The sequence below is a fragment of the Pholcus phalangioides genome, unplaced genomic scaffold (assembly GCF_987345545.1).
Source record: "Pholcus phalangioides strain wild (caught in Gottingen) unplaced genomic scaffold, Ppha-v1.0 ptg000002l_1, whole genome shotgun sequence".
In the NCBI taxonomy this organism is placed as follows: domain Eukaryota; kingdom Metazoa; phylum Arthropoda; class Arachnida; order Araneae; family Pholcidae; genus Pholcus; species Pholcus phalangioides.
The window spans coordinates 10452440-10454592 of record NW_028301595.1 but is presented as its reverse complement, the minus strand read 5'-3'; the positions used below and the strand labels follow the sequence as shown (position 1 = coordinate 10454592).

Below are 2153 nucleotides of genomic sequence, written 5' to 3'. Positions count from 1 at the left end.
GTTGGCATCACAACCGTTCGATCTTTTAGTATGTTCTCCACTATACAAATGAGATTGTAAGGAATTGGTAATTTTCGTACAGTATTGATTATTATCTCATGGCGGACCGAATCAAAAGCACCGCGAATGTCTATGGATACTATGGCCGTTACTTGACCTCGTCGATGTCTAGTCGTGATCTCTTCCATCAGTGATGCTATTGCTTTTTCTGCCGAGCCACCTGTACGAAATCCGAACTGTCTTGGGCTAAGCCAGTCTGCCTTCTCTAGATAGTAGGTGATCCGTTGCACCACCAATTTTTCTAGGACTTTACCCATTGTAGAGAGTAAACAGATGGGGCGATACGACTGCAGCACCCCTGGATCCCTATCTTTCTTCAGGAAAAGCAAGACCTTACCACGTTTGAAACACTTTGGGAACACCGACAACTTGACTAAACTATTGAAGATATCTGAGATAACATGACCATGGGCTGCGACTAGGGTTTTCAAAAGAGGAATATTTATGTTATCAATACCCGGAGCTCGTTTATTGTTCAGTCTTCTGACTATTTGATTGATCTCCGTATGAGTGAATGGTGGGTCCGTCATAATCATAGATGGCGTGTATGGAGTCAAATTTATAGTATCCGGGAGGTTCGGAAAAATCTCCTCCAATTGTGCTTGGGCCGCTTCCAGCATCGTGGCACCAGTATGTGGACCGTTGGACATCATTACCTGTGGTGGTAGACGCTTCGTTTTGAACATAGATTTGTATGCTTGTCCAAATGGGCGGCTTTCCTCTGTGCAAAAGGCAATCCAACTAGTCGTTTTTGCCTTGTTTACGGCCTTAATATGCCCTGCTCTGAATTTTCTAAACTCCATCCTCGCCTGTACTCTATCATCACCCTTGGCCTTAATGAAACGACGCTCTAGTTTACGAAGTTGCCTGCGTGAAGCTGCTAACTCATCAGTCCACCATTTCAAAGAAGCGGTAAGACGCGGTTGTGCATAGCCCAACACCTAGATACATCGTTCTTTCAGCCGCTGCATTGAGGCGTCAAAGCATGCATTAACCTGATCCTCGTCCAAAACCATATGAAGTTGTTCTTGGAGGTCCATGAAGATCTGCTCTGTAGCAGGCCTGATCTTTGCTAATCGTCTTGCGGTAGTTCTATACTTCGTAGGTTTTTGATATCTAGGCGTAATATTGAGTTGTAGATGGATATATTTGTGCGCACTATACGAATCTTCCGTACCTACTGACCAATCGGAACGCCTGTAAATATTTTCTGATGTTGTAAAAGTAAGATCTGGCCATCCTTTTGCGTCATAAAATTCGTAGGTAGGTCTTGTCCGTCTAGAATTAAACAGAAACAAGTTCCTGCTGGTGAGAAATTCCTGCATCGCGCGCCCTCTTGGATCCGTCTCTCGATAGCCCCACCACGAAGAATGACAATTTGCGTCCGCACAGAAGATAATGTCGATACCTGGTGCTGACTCGCAAAGATCATCCATCTCCTCTATGGCTTCGTCTACTTCTTCGTACGGAGAAATGTATACACTAGCAATTATAAGTTCACGTCCCGGCAGACTTATCTGAACAGCTACCAGGTGGCGGCCGATCTTGTACGTGGCCGGTCTAATATGAGTCGATGGGACCAATATAGCACTTTTGCATAGTTGCGCCGTCCACGACTGCCATGATTGTGGAATACCACGTAAAAGACCTCTATTTTGCCATGGTTCTTGAAGTAGAACCACATCTACTGATTGTGCTCTTACGAAAGCCTCCATATGTTCGATACAGATCTTAGCTTTGTCTGCATTTAATTGAAGGAGACGAAGTCCGTGTCTTACTTGGTTGTTTTTTGCCGAATGTGACGTCATCAGTTTCGTGTTAATTCACTGCCTAGATTCAGGCCCATAGTTAGTAACTTACTGTTACACCTTTTTTTTTCGACCATCACGCCTTACCAATCTCTGCGTCGCTGATTAAATAACTGGCGAGTCGACTGCAGACCTATTGTGAGGAGAAAACTGGGACATTCTCTGCTCCTCGACCTGTGGTCCGTGTTAAAGCGGAGGTCTTGCGCCATGTTCATGAGCACACAGTCAACACATCTGCCCGTTCTGTCCATATGAGTGTTGATCGGTTGAGTATACCCGGTCATC

General features: G+C 45.0%; 1 protein-coding gene across 1 annotated transcript; it reads right to left on the bottom strand.

Moving 5' to 3' along the window:
* Positions 1-1001: 1001 nt before the first annotated feature.
* On the bottom strand, positions 1002-1868 carry LOC149089401 (uncharacterized). The gene has a single exon (XM_089240253.1). The coding sequence runs from the start codon at positions 1866-1868 to the stop codon at positions 1002-1004; it is 867 nt and encodes a 288-aa protein (XP_089096379.1).
* Positions 1869-2153: the final 285 nt, after the last annotated feature.